This window comes from Mus caroli, unplaced genomic scaffold (assembly GCF_978045245.1).
Source record: "Mus caroli unplaced genomic scaffold, Mus_caroli_1 scaffold_9, whole genome shotgun sequence".
Classification (NCBI taxonomy): domain Eukaryota; kingdom Metazoa; phylum Chordata; class Mammalia; order Rodentia; family Muridae; genus Mus; species Mus caroli.
In genome coordinates this window covers 110,865,306-110,891,897 of record NW_028227264.1, presented here as the reverse complement: position 1 = coordinate 110,891,897, position 26,592 = coordinate 110,865,306, and the positions used below count along the sequence as shown (strand labels likewise).

The 26,592-nt window shown below is 40.3% G+C and overlaps 1 protein-coding gene across 7 annotated transcripts in view; it reads right to left on the bottom strand.

The window, feature by feature from the left end:
* Positions 1 to 26,592, bottom strand: part of Osbpl8 (oxysterol binding protein like 8) — a 136,868-nt gene that overhangs the window by 45,187 nt on the left and 65,089 nt on the right. The window contains exon 1 of one of the 7 annotated variants that reach the window (XM_085843152.1): positions 16,879 to 16,961. The exons of 5 other annotated variants lie outside the window; for them this stretch is intronic. In XM_085843152.1, the coding sequence (XP_085699278.1) occupies positions 16,879 to 16,906 (28 nt within the window). In that variant the 5' untranslated portion in view covers positions 16,907 to 16,961. Of the gene's footprint in view, positions 1 to 11,713; positions 12,075 to 16,878; positions 16,962 to 26,592 lie in introns of those variants that run through there. One more of the 7 variants, XM_029482545.2, reaches the window with a different exon arrangement.

Here is a 26,592-nt window from a genome sequence, read left to right as displayed (position 1 = left end):
GTGTGTGTGTGTGTATGTATATGTATATATGTATGTATGTATGTGTATATATGTGTATATATATGTATATGTATAGGTATATATGTATATGTATGTATGTATACACACACACACACAACAACAACAAAAGACAGACATAAAAATAAGTAAGTCTAAAAATACTGATGCTCCTTTTACTTGTAGGGCAGAGAGTGTTAGCTCTTCCCATACATCACAAAGATGAATCAACAACAGAACCAATGCCCAAAGCATTTCAAAATGATTTCTAATTTATTGTTTGGGGTTTATAATTTTTCATTCTATTCCATCTTATTAATTCTAATATTTTTACTAAATTAAATCTCTAGCATGAAAATATTTCTCTCGCTAGAAAAAGTAAAGATTACTCAGTTTGAATATGGGGGTGGGGAGATTTTCATAACTGCAACATGGATTTTCAGATGAAAACTTACAGGAATTTGAAACTTAAATATAAAGCGAACTAGAAGTTACAAAATTGAGCTTGAAATTTAAAAAAAAAGTACTCAAAGCAATAAATACACCCATAAAGAATTCTCAATACTAATGACTGACACAACGTCAAGACTGCCTAAATATATACATGGAAGAACACATTTTATAAGACTTCAGATTTCCCAGTGTTGTTTTAGCCTCGGCTCAATCTGTATCAACCCGCTTACTAGGTTAAAAAAAAAAAAAATGTCCAGCTCACTGTGTCTACATCCAAGTATTATTTCTAAAATAGAACAATAATGAAAAGAAAGCTATAAATTAAACTTTGTGTGTATGTATACTCTTTCTTGTGCTTGTGTGTATGTGTGACTAAGATTCCTGTCTGTGTGTCCCATGATTGGGGTCAGTGTCTTTTCAATTACTTTACACTTTATTTTCTGAGATGAGGTCTTGCTCTGAACCTTGTCCATCTGGCTAGTTAGCCAGAAACCCCCAGCAAGTCTCCTGTCTTCACCTTCCCGGCACTGGACCACAAGTATGCTCTGCTATACCTAAACTGTGCGTTGGTGCTGGGGATCTGAGTGCAGGCCCTCAGGTTTTCACAGAGCACCTTGCCAGCTGAGCCGTGCCCAGCACTACAGCAAACAACCAACAATGTCCAAACTGTTAGAAAACTGTATTCATCAATTTGCTAGACGCACTTTGCCCCTTCTTAAAATTGGGAACAAAACACCCATGGAAGGAGTTACAGAGACAGAGTTTGGAGCTGTGACGAAAGGATGGACCATCTAGAGACTGCCATATCTGGGGATCCATCCCATAATCAGCTTCCAAACACTGACACCATTGCACACACTAGCAAGATTTTGCTGAAAGGACCCAGATATAGCTCTCTCTTGTGAGACTATGCTGGGGCCTAGCAAACACAGAAGTGGATGCTCACAGTCAGCTATTGGATAGATCACAGGGCCCCCAATGGAGGAGCTAGAGAAAGTACCCAAGGAGCTAAAGGGGTCTGCAACCCTATAGGTGGAACAACAATATGAACTAACCAGTACCCTGGAGCTCTTGACTCTAGCTGCATATGTATCAAAAGATGGCCTAGTCGGCCATCACTGCAAAGAGAGGCCCATTGGACTTGCAAACTTTATATGCCCCAGTACAGGGGAATGCCAGGGCCAAAAAATGGGAGTGGGTGGGTAGGGGAGTGGGGAGGAGGTTATGGGGGACTTTTGGGATAGCATTGTAAATGTAAATGAAGAAAATACCTAATAAAAATATTAAAAAAAAGAAAGAAAACGGTATTCATGAACCTACATTATATATGACTTCTCAAACTAAATAAATGAATTCCATTTTAACAGTGTCATATTTTGAACTTGCAAATCATATAATTTGCTTCATAGTGTATGATTAACTTCAAATTATTTTTAATTTTATCTATAAATGAGTGAAGTTAAATGCTTTTTATAATATGCAAATCTGGCCAAATTCCTTAAATGTTAACTAAAATTTTTAAAAAGCAGATGGTCAACATAAAATATACAGAACATATAAAAAAACCACCCCTCTAAAATAAAAAATTTCCAAACTGCATACTGGGTTTCCATGGGAAATTCAACACAGTAATGTAAAAAAATTGTTGCTAGTGTTGATGCTAGATCTTTTCATGAGACTGGATAGATCTGAATTCCTAAAAAGGTACAAAATGATCTATCCTTTAAAACATTCCTGCCATAAAAGTTGAATAGTCAGGACCTTTGCTTTAAGTCTTACGCCATGAAGTGTATTTATTAGAGCGCTCAGCAGCAGGCAAGTTTGCTGGTGCTCACCCTTCTTCCCAGCACTCGGGGAACACAAGCTGGTGGATCTCTGAGTTGAGGACAGCCTGGTCTACAGAGCAAGCTGTAGGCCAGCCACTGCAGGCCAGCCTAGTGAGAGCCTGTCCAGGCCACTACTTCCTACCATGTGATAGAAAAGGCTGCTGTCTAGAGGGGAGGCAAGGACTCCAACAGAGACGGGTGACAGTCCCACTGCTGTCACAAAGAAGGCACGTAACAGCTGAGAACACACAGTTCTTGTCCGGGATCCGAACTGTAGAGCTTGGACAAGCAATTGAAGCCAGGGCTGCCACAGGGGAGGACGCTGGAAGGGAGTGCCACAGTACTCTCTAAAACCAGAATAACTGAGGCCTCTCCAAAGCAGTCTCATCAAAGCTACGACAGGAGAATTCCCTAATGACAGAATCAGTAACAGGTAACTTGGACACCTACAGTAGCCTTTGTTCTAATGTTTCCATATTTGGAATAGGCTCACAATAAATCTACTGAAGAGAACGCTCTGTCAGGTAATTTTAAGTCCATGTCAAGTTTTGTTTACTTCTAGTGACTTCAGTTTCTTGACTAGATAAATTTTTAAATTAGATAATTTTTTAGCACACAGAGTTTACTTCTACTAAAACAGGACACTGGTTCTGAGTAAATGAGCTTTCTAAAGAATACAAATGCTCTTCCGGCCGGACCAGCACCGGGGTAGCTAGAGCGCAGGGTCGGCTAACACCCGCCAGCTACCCACGACCCCCTCCACAGGATTTTGAGACTGCTGGTGAGTGGAACACAGCTTCTGCTCCAGTCCAATCACGCAGGACCTGAGACTGCATTAGTTAGGGAAGCAGAAAACCGGCCTGAGTAGGACCACAGGCCTCCTCCGGCCGGACCAGCACCGGGGTAGCTAGAGCACAGGGTCGGCTGACACCCGCCAGCTACCCACGACCCCAGCCACAGGATTTTGAGATTGCTGGTGAGTGGAACACAGCTTCTGCTCCAATCTTTAAACAGTGACAACGACAACAACTAACCCCAGAGATTACCAGATGGCGAAAGGTAAACGTAATAATCTTACTAACAGAAACCAAGACCACTCACCATCATCAGAACCCAGCACTCCCACTTCGCCCAGTCCAGGGCACCCCAACACACCAGAAAAAATAGACATGGATCTAAAACCATATCTCATGATGATGGTAGAGGACTTCAAGAAGGACTTTAATAACACACTTAAAGAAATACAAAGGAACACTGGTAAACAGGTAGAAGACAGTAAAGAGGAAGCACAAAAATCCCTTAAAGAATTGCAGGAGAACACTGCTAAAGAGTTACAAATCCTTAAAGAAAAACAGGATAACATAATCAAACAGGTAGAAGTCCTTAATGAAAAACAGGAAAACACATCCAAACAGATGATGGAAATGAACAAAACCATACTAGACCTAAAAAGGGAAGTAGACACAATAAAGAAAACCAAAAATGAGGCAACACTGGAGATAGAAACCCTAGGAAAGAAATCTGGAACCATAGATACCAGCATCAGCAACAGAATACAAGAGATGGAAGAGAGAATCTCAGGTGCAGAAGATACTATAGAGAACATCGGCACAACAATCAAGGAAAATGTAAAATGCAAAAAGATCCTAACTCAAAACATCCAAGAAATACAGGACACAATGAGAAGACCAAACCTACGGATAATAGGAGTGGATGAGAATGAAGATTTTCAACTCAAAGGACCAGCAAACATCTTCAACAAAATTATAGAAGAAAACTTCCTAAATCTAAAGAAAGAGATGCCCATGAACATACAAGAAGCCTACAGAACTCCAAATAGACTGGACCAGAAAAGAAATACCTCCCAACACATAATAATCAGAACAACAAATGCTCTAAATAAAGATAGAATACTAAAAGCAGTAAGAGAAAAAGGCCAAGTAACATATAAAGGCAAGCCTATCAGAATTACACCAGATTTCTCACCAGAGACTATGAAAGCCAGAAGATCCTGGACGGATGTTATACAGACACTAAAAGAACACAAACTCCAGCCCAGGCTACTATACCCAGCCAAACTCTCAATTAACATAGATGGAGAAACCAAAGTATTCCACGACAAAACCAAATTCACACATTATCTCTCCACGATTCCAGCCCTTCAAAGGATAATAACAGAAAAAAACCAATACAAGGACAGGAACCACGCCCTAGAAACAACAAGAAGGTAATCCCTCAACAAACCTAAAAGAAGACAGCCACAAGAACAGAATGCCAACTTTAACAACAAAAATAACAGGAAACAACAATTACTTTTCCTTAATATCTCTTAATATCAATGGACTCAACTCCCCGATAAAAAGACATAGACTAACCAACTGGCTACACAAACAAGACCCAACATTTTGCTGCTTACAGGAAACTCATCTCAGAGAAAAAGATAGACACTACCTCAGAATGAAAGGCTGGAAAACAATTTTCCAAGCAAATGGTATGAAGAAACAAGCTGGAGTAGCCATTCTAATATCTGATAAGATTGACTTCCAACCCAAAGTCATTAAAAAAGACAGGGAGGGACACTTCATACTCATCAAAGGTAAAATCCTCCAAGAGGAACTATCAATCCTGAATATCTATGCTCCAAATACAAAGGCAGCCACATTCATTAAAGAAACTTTAGTAAATCTCAAAGCACACATTGCACCTCATACAATAATAGCGGGAGACTTCAACACACCACTTTCACCAATGGACAGATCATGGAAACAGAAACTAAACAGGGACACAGTGAAACTAACAGAAATTATGAATCAAATGGATCTGGCAGATATCTACAGAACATTCTATCCTAAAACAAAAGGATATACCTTCTTTTCAGCACCTCATGGTACCTTCTCCAAAATTGACCACATAATTCGTCACAAAACAGGCCTCAACAGATACAAAAATATTGAAATTGTTCCATGCATCCTATCAGATCACAATGGACTAAGGCTGATCTTCAATAACAAAATAAAAAATAGAAAGCCAACCTTCACGTGGAAACTGAACAACACTCTTCTCAATGATACCTTGGTCAAGGAAGGAATAAAGAAAGAAATTAAGGACTTTTTAGAGTTCAATGAAAATGAAGCCACAACATACCCAAACTTATGGGACGCAATGAAAGCATTTCTAAGAGGAAAGCTCATAGCTCTGAGTGCCTCCAAAAGGAAACTAGAGAGAGCACACATTAGCAGCTTGACAAACATACCTAAAAGCACTAGAACAAAAGGAAGCAAATTCACCCAAGAGGAGTAGACAGCAGGAAATAATCAAACTCAGGGGCGAAATCAACCAGGTGGAAACAAGAAGAACTATTCAAAGAATCAACCAATCAAGGAGCTGGTTCTTTGAGAAAATCAACAAGATAGATAAACCCTTAGCCAGACTCACTAGAGGGCACAGGGAAAGCATCCTAATTAACAAAATCAGAAATGAAAAAGGAGACATAACAACAGATCCTTAAGACATCCAAAACACCATCAGATCCTTCTACCGAAGGCTATACTCAACAAAACTGGAAAACCTGGATGAAATGGAGAAGTTCCTAGACAGATACCAGGTACCAAAGTTGAATCAAGATCAGGTTAATGATCTAAACAGCCCTATATCCCCCAAAGAAATAGAAGCAGTCATTAATAGTCTCCCAACTAAAAAAAGCCCAGGACCAGATGGGTTTAGTGCAGAGTTCTATCAGACCTTCAAAGAAGATCTAATCCCAGTTCTTCACAAACTATTCCACAAAATAGAAACAGAAGGTACTCTACCCAACTCATTCTATGAAGCCACAATTACTCTGATACCTAAACCACAAAAAGACCCAACAAAGATAGAAAACTTCAGACCAATATCCCTTATGAATATTGATGCAAAAATCCTCAATAAAGTTCTTGCTAACCGAATCCGAATCCAAGAACACATCAAAACAATCATCCATCCTGACCAAGTAGGTTTCATCCCAGGGATGCAGGGATGGTTCAATATACGGAAATCCATCAACGTAATCCAGTATATAAACAAACTCAAAGACAAAAACCACATGGTCATCTCGTTAGATGCGGAAAAAGCATTTGACAAGATCCAACACCCATTCATGATAAAAGTCTTGGAAAGATCAGGAATTCAAGGCCCATACCTAAACATGATAAAAGCAATCTACAGCAAACCAGTAGCCAACATCAAAGTAAATGGAAAGAAGCTTGAAGCAATCCCTCTAAAATCAAGGACTAGACAAGGCTGTCCACTTTCTCCATACCTATTCAACATTGTACTTGAAGTCCTAGCCAGAGCAATTCGACAACAAAAGGAGATCAAAGGGATACAAATTGGAAAAGATGAAGTCAAAATATCACTCTTTGCAGATGATATGATAGTATATATAAGTGACCCTAAAAATTCCACCAGAGAACTCCTAAGCCTGATAAACAGCTTCGGTGAAGTAGCTGGATATAAAATTAACTCAAACAAATCAATGGCCTTTCTCTACACAAAGAATAAACAGGCTGAGAAAGAAATTAGGGAAACAACACCCTTCTCAATAGTCACAAATAATATAAAATATCTTGGCGTGACTCTAACTAAGGAAGTGAAAGATCTGTATAATAAAAACTTCAAGTCTCTGAAGAAAGAAATTATAGAAGATCTCAGAAGATGGAAAGATCTCCCATGCTCATGGATTGGCAGGATCAACATTGTAAAAATGGCTATTTTCCCAAAAGCAATCTACAGATTCAATGCAATCCCCATCAAAATTCCAAATCAATTCTTCAACGAATTAGAAAGTGCAATCTGCAAATTCATCTGGAATAACAAAAAAACCTAGGATAGCAAAAACTCTTCTCAAGGATAAAAGAACCTCTGGTGGAATCACCATGCCAGACCTAAAGCTTTACTACAGAGCAATTGTGATAAAAACTGCGTGGTACTGGTATAGTGACAGACAAATAGACCAATGGAATAGAATTGAAGACCCAGAAATGAAACCACACACCTACGGTCACTTGATCTTCAACAAGGGAGCTAAAAACATCCAGTGGAAGAAAGACAGCATTTTCAACAAATGGTGCTGGCACAACTGGTTGTTAACATGTAGAAGAATGCGAATCGATCCATTCCTATCTCCTTGTACTAAGGTCAAGTCTAAGTGGATCAAGGAACTTCACATAAAACCAGAGACACTGAAACTTATAGAGGAGAAAGTGGGGAAAAGCCTTGAAGATATGGGCACAGGGGAAAAATTCCTGAATAGAACAGTAATGGCTTGTGCTGTAAGATCGAGAATTGACAAGTGGGACCTCATGAAACTGCAAAGCTTCTGCAAGGCTAAAGACACCATCAATAAGACAAAAAAAAACCACCAACAGATTGGGAAAGGATCTTCACCTATCCTAAATCAGATAAGGGACTAATATCCAATATATATAAGGAACTCAAGAAGGTGGACTCCAGAAAGTCAAATAACCCCATTAAAAAATGGGGCTCAGAACTGAACAAAGAATTCTCACCTGAGGAATACCGAATGGCAGAGAAGCACCTGAAAAAATGTTCAACATCCTTAATCATCAGGGAAATGCAAATCAAAACAACCCTGAGATTCCACCTCACACCAGTCAGAATGGCTAAGATCAAAAATTCAGGTGACAGCAGATGCTGGCGAGGATGTGGAGAAAGAGGAACACTCCTCCATTGTTGGTGGGATTGCAAGCTTGTACAACCACTCTGGAAATCAGTCTGGCGGTTCCTCAGAAAATTGGACATAGTACTACCGGAGGATCCAGCAATACCTCTCCTGGGCATATATCCAGAAGATGTCCCAACCGGTAAAAAGGACACATGCTCCACTATGTTCATAGCAGCCCTATTTATAATAGCCAGAAGCTGGAAAGAACCCAGATGTCCCTCAACAGAGGAATGGATACAGAAATTATGGTACATTTACACAATGGAGTACTACTCAGCTATTAAAAAGAATGAATTTATGAAATTCCTAGCCAAATGGATGGACCTGGAGGGCATCATCTTGAGTGAAGTAACACAATCACAAAAGAACTCACACAATATGTATTCACTGATAAGTGGATATTAGCCCAAAACTTAGGATACCCAAGATATAAGATACAATTTGCTAAACGCATGAAACTCAAGAAGAATGAAGACCAAAGTGTGGACACTGTGCCCCTTCTTAGAATTGGGAACAAAACTCCCAGGGAAGGAGTTACAAAGTTCGTAGCTGTGATGAAAGGATGGACCATTTAGAGACTGCCGTATCCAGGGATCCATCCCATAAGCAGCTTCTAAACGCTGACACCATTGCATACACTAGCAAGATTTTGCTGAAAGGACCCAAATATAGCTGTCTCTTGTGAGACGATGCCGGGGCCTAGCAAACACAGGAGTGGATGTTCACAGTCAGCTATTGGATGTATCACAGGGCTCCCAATGGAGAAGCTAGAGAAAGTACCCAAGGAGCTAAAGGGATCTGCAACCCTATTGTTGGAACAACATGATGTACTAACCAGAACCCCGGAGCTCTTGTCTCTAGCTGCATATGTATCGAAAGATGGCCTAGTCGGCCATCACTGGAAAGAGAGGCCCATTGGACTTGCAAACTTTATATGCCCCAATATAGGGGAATGCCAGGGCCAAAAGAATGGGAATGGGTGGGTAGGGAAGTGGGGGGCGCTATGGGGGACTTTTGTGATAGCATTGGAAATGTAACTGAGGAAAATATGTAATAAAAATATTAAAAAATTAAAAAAAAAAGAATACAAATGCTAGCATCATTGACAAGCTGCGTCACAGGAGCAAACTCGGCTTGCTAATCATTGCTGTTTAGATATAACAGGAAACAGTTTATGCTGCTTTGGTCTTTTTAAAAAAAACTGCTTATACTTCTACCAAAGCAGGTTTAACTAACAGCCATATGCTGAAGACCCAAGAACTATAAAACGTATGGAAACAAAGGCTGAGGGTCCGGAAGGTGGGTGAGCAGGTACCAGAGCTTGCCAGCCACTCACCATGACAACCTGGGTACAATCTTCAGGACCCACATAGTGGAAAGAACCAAATCCTGCAAGGTGCTCTCTGACCTCAACATGAGCCCACAGCATGCTCACACACACACACACACACACACACACACACACACACACACACACACACACACTAAATAACTGTAACATTAAAGATGTTTACTATTTATCTGTGGATATTTTGCTTGAATTTATGTATGTGTAGCACATGCAAACCTGGTACTCATCGAGTCCAGAAGAAGGTGTCCGAACATCTGAAACTGGAGTTATAGGCGCTGTTAGCCACCAGGTGGGTACTGGTTATGGAACCTGTGTTCTTTGAAGGAGCACCCAGTGCTCTTAACCACTGAACCATCTCTCTGGGCCTGAATAATTGTAATTTTTTAAAATTTAAGAAAATTTAAAATTTAAGAAGTAAAACACTATTTTTAAAAGCCTGAAGTAAAGTCTTTTATAGGTGATTTCTTTGCTAAGGATTTCCCACAATTCTTAGGTAGTGTTCTAGAAACAAGCACAAAAGCTGTAAATAAGATCTGAGATTTAGAGTTATAATTAGATCCTAACTAAGCAAAGCATACTGCATCACAATGGTATAATGAGCACACAGGCAAGGGCGGAGCTCTAGAATACAGCTCATTATCAACAAAATAATGCAGTTATTGGTAGAAGGGTGTGGGAGAGAAAGATATAGAAGCAGAAACAGATAAAATTTCCTATAAAAATGAAAATTGAAAAAAATAACTGATGTATAAGATAAAGTTATCTTCAAATATCACTGTGGTAGAATTAATTCTCCTTTAATGCTACTATATGAAAGCAAATGCATCTAAAATAATCTTTCAGAACAATAAAATATCTCAAAAGGCATCAGATGTCTATTTCTTTTTACCTTTAACTTCAACAAAAAGCCCTTTCTCTGGGGTACCTCACTCTACTGCATGACTGATAGAGCTGATACTCCAAAGAGCTTTCTCACAGAACACACAAGAATCCCTACAGGACCTCTCTGCTGGAAGAACTGAGAGACACAGCACATCATTTACTCCTCTGACAAAATAAACTCACAACACTGGCTTCAATTTTCTTACTTTGAAATTTTATACCTAACTTTCACACAGTCAGGTTCCTATTGCTTACCAAGGTCACTGATTATTCCTTAATACTAAGCAGATCTTGGTGTGAAGGTCAACAAATAGCATGCGCTACTATACCTAGCAACGGCGCAAAAACAGTCAGGAAGATAAACACAAGACAGGAACGAGTCTCATGCAAAACACAGGCTGCACATACAGTATTACAAGCTACCCTGTATTTTAAAGTCACTTCTGAATAAGGACACACTAAAGTTTACACTGCTTAAGGACATAAACGACCATGATCGGAACCACACTATGTTAAGGAGACAATACAGATTAAATACTATTCAAAGCTTATGCTACTTAGCTATAGCTTAGAACCATGGGCTTTTATTTTATTTTATTTTTTTGAAAACATTGTTAGAAAAGAATCTGAAATTAGTGAATTTATAATTTATTTAATGTTTAGGTATCTCAAAACAATGCTTTATTGTCATTATGGTTATTCACAAAGACCCAAAAAGGTTAGGGGTAAAACAAAAACTCTACTTCAAATTCAAAAAATGTAAATGTCAATATATATATTTATTTATTTTAGTTAATATTAAAATGAATAACCAAATATTTGTCACAATAGTTTTCAAATAAAAGCTCAAGTTGTGTACATCTTATTGACCATTTAATGCCTAAATAATAGCTTTAAAGTATCTAATTTCATTTAATAAATATTATACTGTATATAACATATAATTTTCTTAGCAAAAATTAACTCCACATGAATAAGTCTAGCAAAAATATATATACCTAGAAAACTTTACTATCATCAAGAATTAAAAGGTTGTAAGAAAAGCACATATGATAAACATTAATTATAATGGCCCCTTTACAGAAATGGCTAATCATGTTAAATGTCTGGCTTTCATCTGCTAATACCTCTGTCAATACCATTTCTTTACAGGAATATATATGTATTATATATCAAATTCGGAAATGTTTTAACTGTCATCAAGGGTCATATATTTACTGCTACATTAAATCAAAATGCACATGATAAAAAAACATCAAGATTCATATTTTACTGACTCGTAGCTCTCAAGTTTCAGCTGAAGAGACTATTACAAGAAAATGAGGGAAAGCCCAGCTACAGTTAGGCAGCTACTGAAAGCTAAGCTTTCACAACACACTTGTTTAAATGAAACATAATGTTAAGATTTTAAAAATCCCCGTGTTATTTTCATTAAGAAAATGTAAGAAATTAAGGCAAGAACACAAGATGAAACAAACCAACCTTGTAAGGAAGGAGAAAGTTCATTGTATCCTCCAAACGAAGCATTCCGGACAAGCTTTCGGCCATCAATTCGTGGAGGGAATAAAACAGACGAAACCCCAGTACATGAAGAAAATCTACGATGCTGTGAACTCTCTTCTTTCATGGTTCAGAAGGTCTATTTAATATATATGCTCACCCAGAAGGCTAATTAGCCCAATATGGCAAAGACAGGCTTTTCTCTCACATCCAAATGTAGCAAACCAGCACAAACAAAGGACACACACACTTAACAGCAAAGGAGGACCAGAGACTGTCAAATCAGCAATAAACAGATAGAGAGACTGACGGCAAAGGCACTGAGCCAGACAACTGGTTCTTCTTTAAAAAACAAGTTGATTAAAGGGCTATTCCACTAATGCTTTACGATTGTATCAAAGAAACGATGCCCTGCACTGAGCCGCTCAGTGCTCTAGAAAAACAAAGCAAGATCAATACTTAGACATTCTCGATGAATAGGGTTCTTTCTTCTCTCAAGACGACAAGCCTGTCATTACATCTATTACATTTCTGTAGTATCTGGCCACATCTCCCTCTTCTCCCGACTCTTCTCTTTCCAGCTTTTGGTTACTTCAAAAACAGATCCCAACATTATACTGTTTATCTTTACTGAGGCTTCTGGATTTATATCTAATCTGCTGCTTGTCTTGGCCATGATTAAAACTTCACAAGGAAAGATATTTTTTCAAGTACAATTTTGGTGGATCACACTGCTACAGCAGAGAATTAACGTGTAAGTTTTACTTCTAAGAGGAATACAGGAGTCTTAAGGCACCGTGAATGTGAGCCAATCAACACAGAAGATTAAACGACACCATAAAGATGCCGCACACTCTTGAAGCATTCTTAATGCCCTTGAAGCATTAGCTGCTTCAGTTCCTCTCCCCTGTGTTTAAAATACATAATCTACCAATGACTTCTGTCCATATAAAACCAAATAATTTGCTATTTCAAAAGTAATAACCTATACCATCTCTTTATGCCTAACTTTTAAAATTCCCAAGAACTCTTCTCATTTTATTAAATTACTTTTGCCTTACCCTATCTTACTCCATTCAAGCTAAACTTGGTGGTTTATTCTTACAAGAACTTTGCCCTAAGATTCAGTTTCTTTCTTACCATGCACACACTTTAAATCTGAGTTTGGTTCATATAAAATATCATTCCATATAACCTTAAGAGTATTTCTTCTTAAGGAAAAAAAAAAAAAAGCATTTAAAAACTCAGTTTCCAATAGTGTGGGTGGTACATGCCTTTAACCCCAGCACTCAAGGGGCAAAAGCAGGGGGTCTACATAGTGCGTCCCAGGGCTGCAGATAAAACAATCAAGCTTCCTATACAATGCTATTCCTGCCCGCTGTGGGCAAAGGCATTTCAAAAATCATTGCTAAGTTTATGGAGCTGTGGTGTTGTCATCCGAGGGCCTCTGTTTTTGCCTTGTTTCATTCTTCTACATACCATAAAGTGGAAATTAATAATCATAGACAATCAGAAAATTATAATTAATTCATACAGTTAGTGCTTGCCTTTAAAGGAATAAAGAAGGTATCACAAAAGGCATTATCCTCTTACAGTTAAGTAGGGTTTAAATTTAATAGGGTCTCCATTTCCTTATCTATAAAATACTAAGAGTAGCATCTATATTATAAGATTATTGTGTAAAGTCTACAAAGGTTCCGGGTAAAAACATTAGAATAATGAGTTCTCTCTTAAAGTTCAAGGAACATCAGAGGAAAGAAGTTGTTTTTGTTTTTAATGACCATAAACAAGGATGGGAATACAACTGCAACACAAATTTGACAGTGAACCTAAGATGCACAAATATAGGCTCAAAGAGGCACAAAAGCCATGTCACATGTCAGTCTTTATATCAAAAAGTCCTTTTGTATACAATTCACAGCAGCAAATTACACTGGATTGCATGTCAAATGGATGAATTAATAATTTAAAATATTCAAGTGAGACACACAAGCAATGTCTTCAATATCTCAAAGAGAATGATGTCCCATTTAGAATTTTTTGTTTGTTTGTTTGCTTGTTTGTTTGTTTTTCGAGACAGGGTTTTTCTGTGTAGCCCTGGCTGTCCTGGAACTCACTTTGTAGACCAGGCTGGCCTCGAACTCAAAAATCCGCCTGCCTCTGCCTCCCAAGTGCTGGGATTAAAGGTGTGTGCTGCTGCCACCACCACCACCCAGCCCCATTTAGAAATCTTAACCCTGCCAAACTCTCAATTATGCACATTAGAATATATTAACAATATTTAAGATACTATAGGTTTCAAAATCCTACTTTTCATTCATGTTTTATTTACTTTTGCATGCTTTTAAAGAATCATCAAGCGCACCTCTTGTCACTTCTGGTTCTAAAACAGAGTCAAATTTGATGCACAAAGGATGCAGTGTTCAGAGGAGTTCTCTCTCCCCAAGCCTCTGTATCATCTCCAACCAGATGCTATGTGACTCTCTCCCCAAGCCGCTCTTCTCTGTCTGGTAGAACTGAGAAAATTCTCATGTAAATAATTTCCTCTAGAGCTTACTTCTAGCCAGTACACTTAGAAAAGACTGTACCAGCATATATACTGTACAGCATATATACTGTACCAAAAAGGGGGGGGGACAGTAAATCAGCACTATTTAGGATATAAAAGATCACCAAGTCAAATAGCTACTTTCACCAAAAAGTCCCCTACCAGGGTACCATCTTTCTTGGGTGACCTTCACCCAGGTTCTTCTCTGGCCTGTAGCGTTTCCTAGTGTCTATTAGAATTGTCTCTTTCCCTAGACTCACAGTTGAGTTAACTGACAATACCTCTAGTACAAGAAGGTGTCCTACTTTTCATCTGATAGGCCACACAGTACAGACTACTTCTGCCGTCTTCCTGCTGTAGCAACAGCCCAGAACCACACCACAGGCAATGCTGAGCACCCACAATGACTACAACTAGTCCTTTCACATGGAGCATTGTGTGACTGTTGCAAAATAACTGACAGACAACATTTCAAAGGAAAAAAAGAAGGGTTTAGGCCCATGGTCCCGGATGTTTTAGTCCATGTTTGCTTTGGCTTGCCCTACTGTTAGGCATGCAGTGAGACAGAACATCTTAGCAACAGCAGCATGTGACAAAACCTGCTTACTTTACAGCAGCCAGGAGGCCAAGGAGACACCAGGACCAAGATTTACCTTCTACTAGACTATTCAGAAGCTAGGCTTTATTAAAGGCTTCTTCCACTCATGAAGTTAGAGCCCCAAAGAACAGCCCCAACACCAGGGGACCAAGCCCAAAACGCATGAGCCTTTGGGTTCATTGATATCCAAACCATAACATGATTCTTAGTAGATTCTCAAAGAAATCAAGGCCATGCTACAACCCAGAGTTTTTTGGCTTATCCTTCTCCAGCAATACTGCCCTTTACACAAGGACTTGCTGAATAGGCTGAAGATATTTGGACAGAGGCTCTCTCTGTAATTTGAATTCCTATAGAATGAACTACAAAACAACTTGCTTATAAATGAATGTGAACTTAACTTGGTCTAATTTTGGAACAGAAAGTCAGATGTCTGCCAAGACCATAAAGCCACTGAGCTTCAGCCAATTACTGGCCACGCTCAAACGAGGCCAGAAGCTCATCTTGCACTCCACTTGTGAGTTCTGTCTGTCAATATTCACCGCCCCATACTGCAGAGCAGAACTCTTGGAACCTCTGTCCGGTACAAAATGCTGCCCAATACATGAATTACTCTTGTTCAAATAAACTATCAAGTTTATCTAGTTTTTCTTTGAACACTTACTTAGTCCTTCCAAAGAAACATTTTAGATATGCACATATGATAGTACCATTACTATAAATACAAGGCAAGAGAAAGCCACAGGTGACACGGGGCCAGCAGGCGTGACACTACAAGCTGATTAGGAGCTGCCTCTGAGGACTTCTGAGCACTAGCAATGATCCCTTCTCATTATGCATTTTCATGGAATAGTCTATTGTACACTTACAGATAGTCCTTTCCTTTTAACAAAAGCTGTTCAATTGTTGCCTAATGCACAGAAAACACAAATAGAAGCCACTGTGATGAACAGAATTTATAAGTATCAATTTATACTCATTTGTTTGTTTGTTTGTTTGTTTGTGTGGGCATGCAGAGGAGGAGCATCAGCCCATGGCGCACTTAGAGGTCAGAGGGTAATTTGCAGGGGCTGGTTTTTTTCTTCCAAACCATTTGGGTCTCGGAGATCAGACACAACTCTGACTGTCTGGCATATTATAACAGTAATTTTGTTATAATTTTTAAAAATACACTGGAAATCTGGCTCTACATTCCTCAAAGAACTGAAAATGACAGCAGCCAATGGAACTGAAGCCCTGTTATTACTTTGTAAAGAGGACAGTAGACTCTCCCAGTTTCCAAACAAAGGAGATTAAATCCCAACAGCAAGAACTAACTAGTAGAGGTAATATCTGATCACCCTTAAAGAATCTTAAGTTAAAAATATACTAAAAACATTTCTTTTCCAAGAAAAAAATGTCCCTTGTTACTCTTATATTCCTCTTTCTACTCTGATTAGAACAAACAAAAAAAGCAACTCAAAAGGCCTGGCAATGCTAAGCCAGACCTCCCTGTAATCTCTGCAAAGATGCTTAAAACAAAGCTGGATTAGTCATTCTTAATTTTCAATAAACGCTTTCAAGTTATTTTAGTTTCTTTTGGAGACATAGTGTTAAATATAGATATTATAACATTGGCAAGAGGAATTTTAAAATATTCTATTCTTATCTTCTTAATTTGCAAAATGTTGATTTTCATTATGTTATAAAGCAACTTCCTAAACACAAGGGATTTCAAACCAGAAAATAACCATATTAAAAGAAGTCTTTGTAACTTCAGAATGGAAGCATTAAGACCTCTAAACCTCAGAAGGTGACACAGCCTGTAATTTAGACTATTTCAAACAAAACTATGGCTGGAAGGCAGCAACAGGACTCAGAGGGTGGAGTTAAAGATGAGGGAACGGGAAAATCAAAGTGCTCTTCCGACAACACCGTTCTCATGAGATATAAACACACATTCAAGAACATATCTATGTGTTTATGACCAATACAGGTTCAGAGCATGTTCAAATGTCTTACCGAGGAAGGAAGAATTGCTTCGGTTCATGGAAGAGCGTGACTTCTAGGTGCCTGTACCTGTGAACCCCTCTACTAAAGGTTCTCTTGTGTCTGTCTTCTGAGATTATAGCAGCAGCGCCTACCATAGCCCTGGGGAATATGATACAACCCTCTACAGTAGAAAGCTGCTGCGCAGAATCTCTCTTTTACACACACATTTTCTATTGGCTCTAGATACAGACTCCTAGTATTTTTAATTCTGCCAGAACAAAGAGGGAACTGACTTTGGGTCTAAGAGTACTTACTAAAGGATAACAAAAATGCACTACTCAGATGGTCTAAGTTAACTCAGGTAAAACCATAATCACACAAAGGCTTTTTGTTTTTTGTTTTGTTTTTTTAATATAGCTTTAAATTTTTTTATTTTAGTTTTTTTTAATTGGGTATTTATTTCATTTACATTTCCAATGCTATCCCAAAAGTCCCCCACACGCTCACCCACTCACTCCCTACCCACCCACTCCTAGTTCTTGGCCCTGGTGTTCCCCTGTACTGGGGCATATAAAGTTTGCACGACCAATGGGCCTCTTATTTAAGAATTTGTTTGAGCCATGTATAATTGTACATGCCTATAATCCCAGCACTCGGGAAGGTAAGGCAGGAGGATTATAAATTCAAGCAAGCCTGAGATGTAAAGGGAACCTGAATCTCAACAAACAAAAATATGAAATGGGCTGAAGTTTCAGCAAGGAACATGGGCTGTTCTCCCAAAAAGCCAAGTATTTGAAAACTAGCTTAAAAATAAAAATGTCGAAAATAGCTTTTTACATCAAAGAAGGTTAGCTACCAATCGCAGTGTACCACGAAGCCTGAACATGAAGCCTGAGGGAACAAGGATCTCTCCTGAGATGAGCTATGATTTAGTCCCATGCTCCTTCCACACTCCTGTTCTTTAAAAACAGCCAGAGGCAGGGAGAAAACAGGCTTAATTAGTCAAAATGTCTGCCTTTCCTGAGCAACAACTGAAAGACGCACTAAGCCCAAACAGTAAGAATGAAACACATCTTACCCTTACTGAGACTGTAATAGTATTTAGCTCAAACTACTAGGGAGTAAACTGGTTTTTAAAAAAGCATGGAGTGAGTGGGTGAGGGGCTGAAGAGATGGCTCTGTGGTTCGAAGCACTGGCTATTCTTCCAGAGGACCGAGTTCGATCACTACCATCTATCTGGTGGCTCTCCCTTGTCTGTGCCTCCAGTTCCAGGTGATCTGATGCCCACCAGGCAGGAACATGGTGCATAGACACACATGCAGGAAAATACCCACACACATAAAGTCTACAGAAATTGTAATGGTAAGATAAGCTGATGAGAAAAAAAATGTGGAAAATGTACAGTTTGGGGAAGAAACTGAGTCATTGTTCTAATACAACGTGTAAGAACTAAAGATTATCCTGACAGCTGTGGGTTGAGAAAGTCAGTCTCTGCAGATATTCCAATGAAAACCAGGAAAATCCCAAGAAAATGGGAAGAAATTCTACTTCAGAAAACAATTGTGTTTTTAAGTAATTATGTCCTCTCTTAAGTTGTTATGAGTCAATTTACATGAAAAAGACACAGCTAGAAAACAGAACAATGAAACTAAATGAATTTACCAAATAGTTAATAATGGCTTATTAAGCTTGTAATTTAAGGTATCTGAATAGAAATTCTACTATAATAACCATATAAAGGAGCAAGTTATAAAATTTCAAAAGTACTGATATGGGAATTTAAAACTGAAAATAGCAGTATTATTTAATAAGGTCCTGTAGAAGAGTAACTGTTTAAGCTGCATTTTCAAGCCAGGAAGGGAAGTGCACACGAGTAACTTCAGCACTTGAGAGGTTCCTAGGTAGGAAGGAGTTCAAGATGCTGCTAAGTTTGAGGCCATCCCAGCCTACTCAAGATGCCATCTCAGTGAACGAATAAAGAAGCAAGCCGGAGCTTTAGAAATGGTTCACAAGGACAAGGGAGAACACTGTATCTTAATTATTTTATCTTATTTTTTAGTTACTCACTTTACATCCCCACTCACTGCCCTCTCCCAGTCACCGCCTCCCACAATCCTTCCCCCTTCTCCCTTCCCCCTTCCTCCTGAGAAGGTAGCCCCCCCAGCCCCCCAGTATCCCTCACCCTGGCACATCAAGTCTGTGAGGCTAGGTGCTTCCTCTCCCACTGAGGGCAGACAAAGCAGCCCAGCTAGACGAACATACCCCACGTATAGAAAACAGCTTTTATTGTTCAGGATTCACATGTGGAACAACAGCTCCAGTGTTCGGGACCCATGTGAAGACCAAGCTGCACATCTGCTACATATGTGCAGGGAGGCCTAGGTTCAAATAAGCTAAACAATGAAGTCACAAGAAAATACCCTTGAATCTCACTTAGAAGGGGGAATCAAATAGTCCTAAGAGGTAGACAGAGGAAGGGAACTGGGTAGGAGGGGTTGGGAAGAGGAATGGGAAGGTTCAGGATCAGGTATGGGGAGGAACAGTAAGGATGGCCAGAAGGCCATGAGAATGAATGGAAATCTGCAACTGATGGGGGTGGGGAGGTGAAGGGAATCTCTAGGACAAGGCAGAGACCTGGGATAAGGGAGGCATCCAAGAATCAATGGAGGTGACCTTAGCAGTGACTCACAGCATTGGGGACATGGAAGGTGAAGAGACCCTGTAGCCAGGCAAGAACTCCAGTGGAGTGATAGAGACACCAACCCACCCACGAAACTTTCGACCTATAATTTGTCCTGTCTATACAAAACGCAGGGATAGGGAACACAGCAGAGACTGAGGGAATGACCCACCAATAACCAGCCCAACTTGAGATCCAGTCCCTGACACTATTAATGATATTCTGTTCTTCTTGTACACAGGAGTCTAGCATAGCTGTCCTCTCAGGGGCTCCGCCCAGCAGTTGGCTCAGTCAGATACAGACATCCACAGCCAAACAGTGGATGGAGCTTGGGGACTCTTATGGAAGAATAGGAGGAAGGACTGCGAGCCCTGAAGGGGATAGGAACTCCATAGGAAGCCCAACAGAGTCAACTAATACAAGAGCCTGGACTACCAGATACACACTTACAACACACTTACATCACATGGTTACTGCTTTCCATTTGCTGGGTCAAATGGTGCTGCATGAGATACCCTTGAAGATGCTTATGAATGAGGTAACTAGCTAAGCACAGCTCCCAGGTGGTTCTCAGACATGGCCCAGTCTGTCACACAACCCTAAGTAACTGTACCCACTGTCTTTTCACTAGCAGGAGTGACACAAATGCAAGTGAGTCATCTAACCAGCTTTTCAATGACAGGCTGGAATAATTACAAAGTGTTATTTTGATTTATAATTTTCTATTTTCATTCATGTTATTTCCTTGGAGATCTACTGTATAGGTTTCATATATTTGTTGGCCATATGCACACATCTGGAGGGGCCTCTATTTCACCATAACCTCACTTAATAGTAATAATTTTTTTGTTTAGTTGCTTTGTAAGGAAAAATGGATGTGTTGCATTAGAAGGCAAGGGCTTAACAGAAGAAGAGACTACAGCAATAGCCACACAGTTATATAACAACAAAGACCTGACCCAAGATGGTGATATTAAATTATCAAGGGAGACATGAAGCCAGCTATGGTGGCACACCTCCTAGCACCTGGGAAGGCAGAAAGATCAGAGTTCAAGGTTGAGGCTAGCCTGAATCATATGAGACTCTTTCTCAAAAAATCATGAAGGGGATGAGAAGAAGGGAGGGAGGAATGGAAGAAAGGGAGGGAGAAAGGGGGGGAGAGAAGAGTGAGAGTGAGAGCATATCCTGACACTAAAAGTTGACAATGATATGCATGGAATATACTCACTTGTAAGTGGACATTAGCCATAAAGTACACTATAACCATACTACCATCCACAGAGCTAAGTAACAAGGAGGGGCCAGGGGAGAATGCTTTAATCTCACTCAAAGGGGAGATAAAATAGACATTGAAGTGGATATAGAGAAGGAACTGGGTGGGAAACAGGGATGGGAATCAGGTGTGGGGAGAAGGGGGAGATGAGAGGACTGAGAGAGAAGAGAAATTGGTAGGTGGGCATTTCAGGGAAGCTTCTGGGAGGATATGGGAGTGACTCTAGCTGAGATGCCTAGCAGCAGGAGATATGAAGCCAGGAGTGGCCATCTCCTGTAGCCAACCAGGACCTCCACTGGAGGAGAGAAAACACCAACTCACCAACAAAACCCCTACAAGATGTACAGAGATAAAGATGCAGCAGAAACTGGGAAAATGGCCAACCAATGACTGGTCCAACTTGAGATCTACCAATGGGAGAGAGACAGCCCCTGAGTAATGATTCTCTGATATGCTTGCAGACAGGAGCCTAGCACATCTGTCATTTGAGAGGCTTCACCCAACAGCTGATGGCAGATGCAGACACCCAGAGCCAAACATTAGGCAGAGCTCAGAGAGTCATGTTGAAGAATCAGGGAAGAATTGCTGGTACCGGAGTGGTCAAGGACACCAAAAGGCCTACAGAGTCAACTAATCTAGGCCCACGGGGGCTCACAGACACTGAACCACCAACCAAAGAGGATTCAGGGGCTGGACCTAGGTCCCCTGCACATATGTAGCAAATGTACAGCTTGGTCTCCATGTGGGTCCCCCAACAATTGGAATGGTGGTTGTCTCTGACTCTGTTGCCTACCTCTGTATCCCTTCCCCTAGCTGTGTTGTCTTGTCTGGCCTCAGTGGGAGAGGATGTGTTTAGTCCTGCAGTGACTCTGTGATGGAATAGGCTGGTGGCAGAGAGGGGGAAGTGCCTCTCTCTTCTTTAGAGGAGGGGAGGGAGTATGGAGGTGGGAAGAGAGGAGAGAGGGGGCTGTGATCAGGAAGTAAAATGAAGAAACAGCTTGGAGAAAATTAAAAAGCTATCTACATTAAAATTAAAAACATCTGCTCTGTCAAGGAAATCATTAAGACACTGATAATGCATGCCAAGACTGTAAGAAAATAAAGTACAAAGCCATTAAAAGATGGCACAAATATATTTAATAACTCTTAAAACAATAATAATGTAAAAATCCAATTTTGCTTTTTTTCCCCCCTAGGCAGGGTTTCTCTGTGTAGCCCTAGCTATTGTAGGACACACTCTATAGACCAGGCTGGTCTCCAATTCAGAGATCCATCTGCCTCTGCCTCCTCAGTACTGGGATTAAAGGCTTGGACCACCACTGCCCAGCCTGGAAAGCCAAATTGGTAGATGGACCAAATAAGAACTGGTATTTCCCAAAAGCTACATAATAGGCATGAGAATGTTCAACATGAACATTCAACAATAGGAAATGCAAAGCCAAACAAACAAATGAACCCCCATAATATGGTCACCACAGGACCAGTAGAATAACCAAAACCGAGAAGGCCTAAGCACAGAGTGACAGTTCAGCTCACAGACTGCTAGCAGGAAGGGGTGAGGACCCACCCTCAGGACAGTGTGCAGCTGGAATGTCAGCTCTCTGCAGGCAGATCAGTCCCTGGACTCTATGGGGGAGACCCTGCTCCCAACCTTCCCACCTCCCTGCAAACAAATGTGGCAGTCTAGACCTTGTAAAAATGTGAGAGGTTAAGAACTGTATTTTTGTTTTTAACTATTCAAACAACATGGATATACAATAGTGCTTAATTTCCCCATTATAATAATTATAAACGAGCTTAAAAATCTAAACCAGATTATCACCACTATAAATAGACTACATATCATTAGCCAGCAAAAGAAATCTAACAACTATCTCTCTACAGTGGTATTCATGTAAAAAGATTATTAAAATTTAAAATCGAGATTAAAATTCTTTTCCAGATGAGAGTTCCTTTGTATACTGTGAAAAGTTGGTCAGAAAAAAAATCACTCTTCCCAGCTGTTCAAGCTCATTTGTAAGAGGGGGAAATGGCTTATGCGGCATATTTGCTCCTATAGGAATCCTATGATCTAACACATGGGAAAGCACTAGAAGACATTCAACTTAAGCATTAGTCACTATACTTTTATAACTAACTCTTCCCATGCAGAAGCTGAAACGCGGCCGTGAGTATTTGACATACTGTGGACTCTCAAGGTTTTCTAGCTGCCTTTATCAGCTCTCACAGCAGATCACTTCATCAGAGACCTAGCAGACCTTATTTGTTTTTATGAGGGGGTTGTTTATTTTCTGCTGTGCTTGTTCCTGACAGGGTCTCCCACAGCCCAAGGCCTCATCCTCCTCCCTCTAGCTCCCAAGTGCTAGGATTACAGGCATACACCATCATGGCATAATTTAGTTGTTTTAATTTTTTTTTTTAATTTAGTATTAGGCATGGGCTTATTGACACTAAAAGAAATTCTTTTATTTGTTTATTATTATTGTGTGCATGCATGATATATTTGGGGGAGGGAATGCATGCATAGGTAAGAGAATAAACTGATGGAAAGTCAGGCTGCCAAATTTGCTCATCAAGTACATTACCCACTGAGGCACTGGGCAAGCCAGCCGCATACTAAAATTCTAAATGAGCCTACTACCTTCAACCCAAGTGATCATTTTTGTCAAAATAGTTATGACAACTAGTGCAATAATCATATCAACTATGGGGAGTTATCTACCACATTCTTCTGTAAGTTTGTTATGAATATGATCTGATTTTAAAACTCAGTAAAATATGGTGTGCTACAAAACTATAATCTTGTGTGGGAAGGGATATTTGTGCATGGGTGCAGTACACAAGGAAGCCAGAAGCCAGCTGGACATAGATACTAAGATTTGAACTCAGGTCCTACAGAAGAGCCAACTGCACTTCTAACCAGAGCTCTCTCTCATGCGCCTACTATCTCACTTGTTAAAATGAAAACATAACGAATACCTAAGAACACTAATCTATCCATAGTAATAATTTTACATTGAAAACAGCCAGAAAGATAAAGATCTCTTCTTTTTAGAAAAAAAAAAAAAACATTGATAAATGTTAATATCAAAAGTAGAAAGGAAAAAAAAAAGTAGAAAGGCAACATTGTTCAACTGGTTCAGCTTTATGTCAACTTACTACAAGCTAGAGTCAACGGAGAAGGGAGTCTCAGTTAAGAAACTCCCACCTTAAGATCTGCCTGCAAAGCATTTTCTTATTTAGTGAGCAACGGGGGTGAGGGTGGGGCGGGTAGCCCACTGTGAGTGATGCCATCTCTGGGCTGGTAGTCTATAGGCTGGGTTCTATAGGAAAGCAGTCTGAGCAAGCCACGAGGAGCAAAGCATCCCTCCATGGCCCTGCATCACCTCCTGCCTCCAGGCTCAGTCAGCTGTTCTACAGGTGCCTAGAAGATAATGTTGAGAGCCGTGCAGATGAAAGAGGCCTGGCTTGTGAAGTTTCAGAGGGAAGCAGAGATTCTACTGGGCCATCTGTATGAGGGATCTGTGGTGTCTGGTTAGCTGGGGCTGAAGAACCAGCTGTGATTAACAAGATAGCAGAACCACTAAAGTGAAACTTTTGCTTTGCTGGGATACTGACTGCTAGTTAGCTGAAGCTGAGAAATTAGTGATGCTTAAGAAGAAACCAGCCCCGCTGAGGTGAAATCTTCTGGAAAGCACTTCCTGAGAGTCAGCACACAAGATGTGTTCCAGACATGGCCACAGTCGTACCTTGTGCTGGCAGCTGAACCTGGCAGTTGTGAAGGTGTGAAGGGCATGGAGAGCAGCTGAGGCTTTGCACTGTGTGGCAGGGCTGGAGGCCCTGAAGAGGGAGGGCCTAGGAGAGGCTATGGTGAAGTGGCCCAGATCAGCAAGGAATCCCAGCAGTTTTGAGATGCCAGTACTACAGGATGACTCCAGAAGAGCAGTGGAGAAGAGCAGTGGAGCAGAGCCAGCCATAAGTACAAGTCACTGTGTGTGCTGCAGCAGAGGGCACCGCGGAGGAGTGCAGAAAACCACGAGTGAAGCCCAGACAACTGGACATTGAGTTATGTGCACCGTTGGAGTTTGCCTTTGCTCTGTTCAGATTGTGACTGTGCTCTGCTTCGTCCCTCTTGAAGAAGACATCCATGTAATTTTGATTTACACAGGAACCCACAGTTGAAAGACTTTGATTTTTCTAAAAAAGATATTCTGGATTTTAAAAGACACTGTATATTTAAAGGGGCTGAACTGAATTATTTATGTCATATATTGTGATATTACTATTAACCCATGCTACTGTGGGGATAAATGAAAAAGGGAAAGTTCTAACTGAAAAGCAATGTGTTCATGTGTCAAGTTAACAATGGGTCAGTTGTACTGGCTAGGTTTATGTCAATTTGAAAGATTTTTGCTAGATTTTCAAAGAGGAGGGAGCTTCAGTTGAGAAAAATGCTTCCATAAGATCCAGCTGTAGAGGATGGCCTTATCTGGCATCAATGGGAAGAGCCCTTGGTCCTATGAAGGCTAGATGCCCCAGTGTAGAGGAATTCGAGGGCGGGGAGGTGGGGGGGGGCACCCTCATAGAAGCAAGGGAGGGGGGTGGAATAGGGGATTTCAGGGGGGGGCAGGGGACAGGGAAAGGGGATATTACACTTGAAATGTAAATAAAGAAAATATACAATAAATTCTTTTTTAAAAAAATAAAGAAAATTTTAATTAACAGACTTTAAACAATAACAACAAAAAGATCCAGCTGTAAGGCATTTTTTAAATTAGTAGTCAATGGAGGAGGGCCCAGTCCATTTTTGGTGGTGCCGTCCCTGGGCTGGGAGTCTTGGGTTCTACAAGAAAGCAGGCTGAGCACACCATGGGAAGCCAGCCAGTAAAAGCAGCACCCTCCATGGCCTCTGCATCAGTTCCTGCCTCCAGGTTTCTGCCCTACCTGGGCTCTTACCCTCACTGCTTTTGATGATTAACTGTTATTTGGAACGGTGACTGAAATAAACTCTTCACTCTCCAATATGCTTTTGGTCAGGGTGTTTCATCTCAGCAATAGTATCCCCGACTGAGAAAACTGTCTTTTGGCAAAAAAAAAAAAAGATTTACAAGGGAGCTGGAGCGATGGCTCAGTGGTTAAGAGCACTTGCACAGTTTCACAGAGCCTGAGTTTAGTCACCAGCACCTATACCAGGTAGCTCATAATTGACTACAACTCCCATTCCAGAGGATGCAGACACCCACTTCTGGCTTCTGCAGGCACCCACACTCACATGTACATACCCACATACAGCCACACACACAAATCAATAAGATCATTCATTAAAAAAAATATTTTCAGATGTGTGTAAAAGGCTGATGGAGAACAGGGTGTTTGCAGGATGCCAAACAGCATTTCCTTTTTACTTAGTCGATTAGAGAAGAAAAGCTGCAACTTTCAATAAAGAAAATGGAACTAGTGCAACTTCATTCTATAACTCATCTGCATGTCCCCACTAGTAGGACAACCAGAAACCAGGTGACTCCTCACATGCGATGGGACATGTTATAGAACACCTTCCCTATAAAAACTATTGTTCAAAAATGATGAAAATTAATATAATCAAACCTTGACGTTCTCCCATTTATAAGAAATACCAGAAGGTACAGAAACAAATTAAGGGCTGGAGCGATGGCTCAGCGGTTAAGAATACGGGTTTCTCTTCCAGAGGTCCTGATTTTCAATTCCCAGCAACCACATGATGGCTCACAATCATCTGTAATGGGATCCAATGCCCTCTTCTGGTGTGTC